The sequence below is a fragment of the Eimeria mitis genome, genomic scaffold (assembly GCF_000499745.2).
Source record: "Eimeria mitis Houghton genomic scaffold, Emh_scaff164, whole genome shotgun sequence".
In the NCBI taxonomy this organism is placed as follows: Eukaryota; Apicomplexa; class Conoidasida; order Eucoccidiorida; family Eimeriidae; genus Eimeria; species Eimeria mitis.
The window spans coordinates 18,872-19,172 of NW_013569955.1; the positions used below are offsets into that span (position 1 = coordinate 18,872).

General features: G+C 61.1%; 1 protein-coding gene across 1 annotated transcript in view; it reads right to left on the bottom strand.

Moving 5' to 3' along the window:
* EMH_0001390 (uncharacterized protein) overlaps positions 1–301 on the bottom strand; it is a gene marked incomplete at both ends in the record, with an annotated part of 1,827 nt that overhangs the window by 237 nt on the left and 1,289 nt on the right. Inside the window, one exon of the mRNA XM_013495566.1 lies at positions 1–278. Within this exon, the coding sequence (XP_013351020.1) occupies positions 1–278 (278 nt within the window). The remainder of the gene's footprint in view (positions 279–301) is intronic.

The following is a 301-nucleotide window of genomic DNA, read 5'->3' on the forward strand; positions in this document are numbered from 1 at the left end:
AGCAGCAGCGCGCTGCCCGCTGCTTGTAGGTTCAAGCATATCTCCTGCTGCTGCTGCTGCTGCTGCTGCTGTTTGCTGCTGCTGCGGGTCGTCAGCAACAGCCAGAAAGGCCACAGGCAAAATCTCCCCCTCCGATGGATCCGCCAGCGTGGGGTGTACAGACACCTCACCGCCCAGGAGAGGAGTCTCCGCCGTATCCCTTGCTGCTGCTGCTGCTGCTGCTGTTGCTGCTGCTGCTGCTGCTGCTGCTGCTGCTGGGGATGCATCACCTGTACGAGCTGAGGAGATAAGATTGACGGCT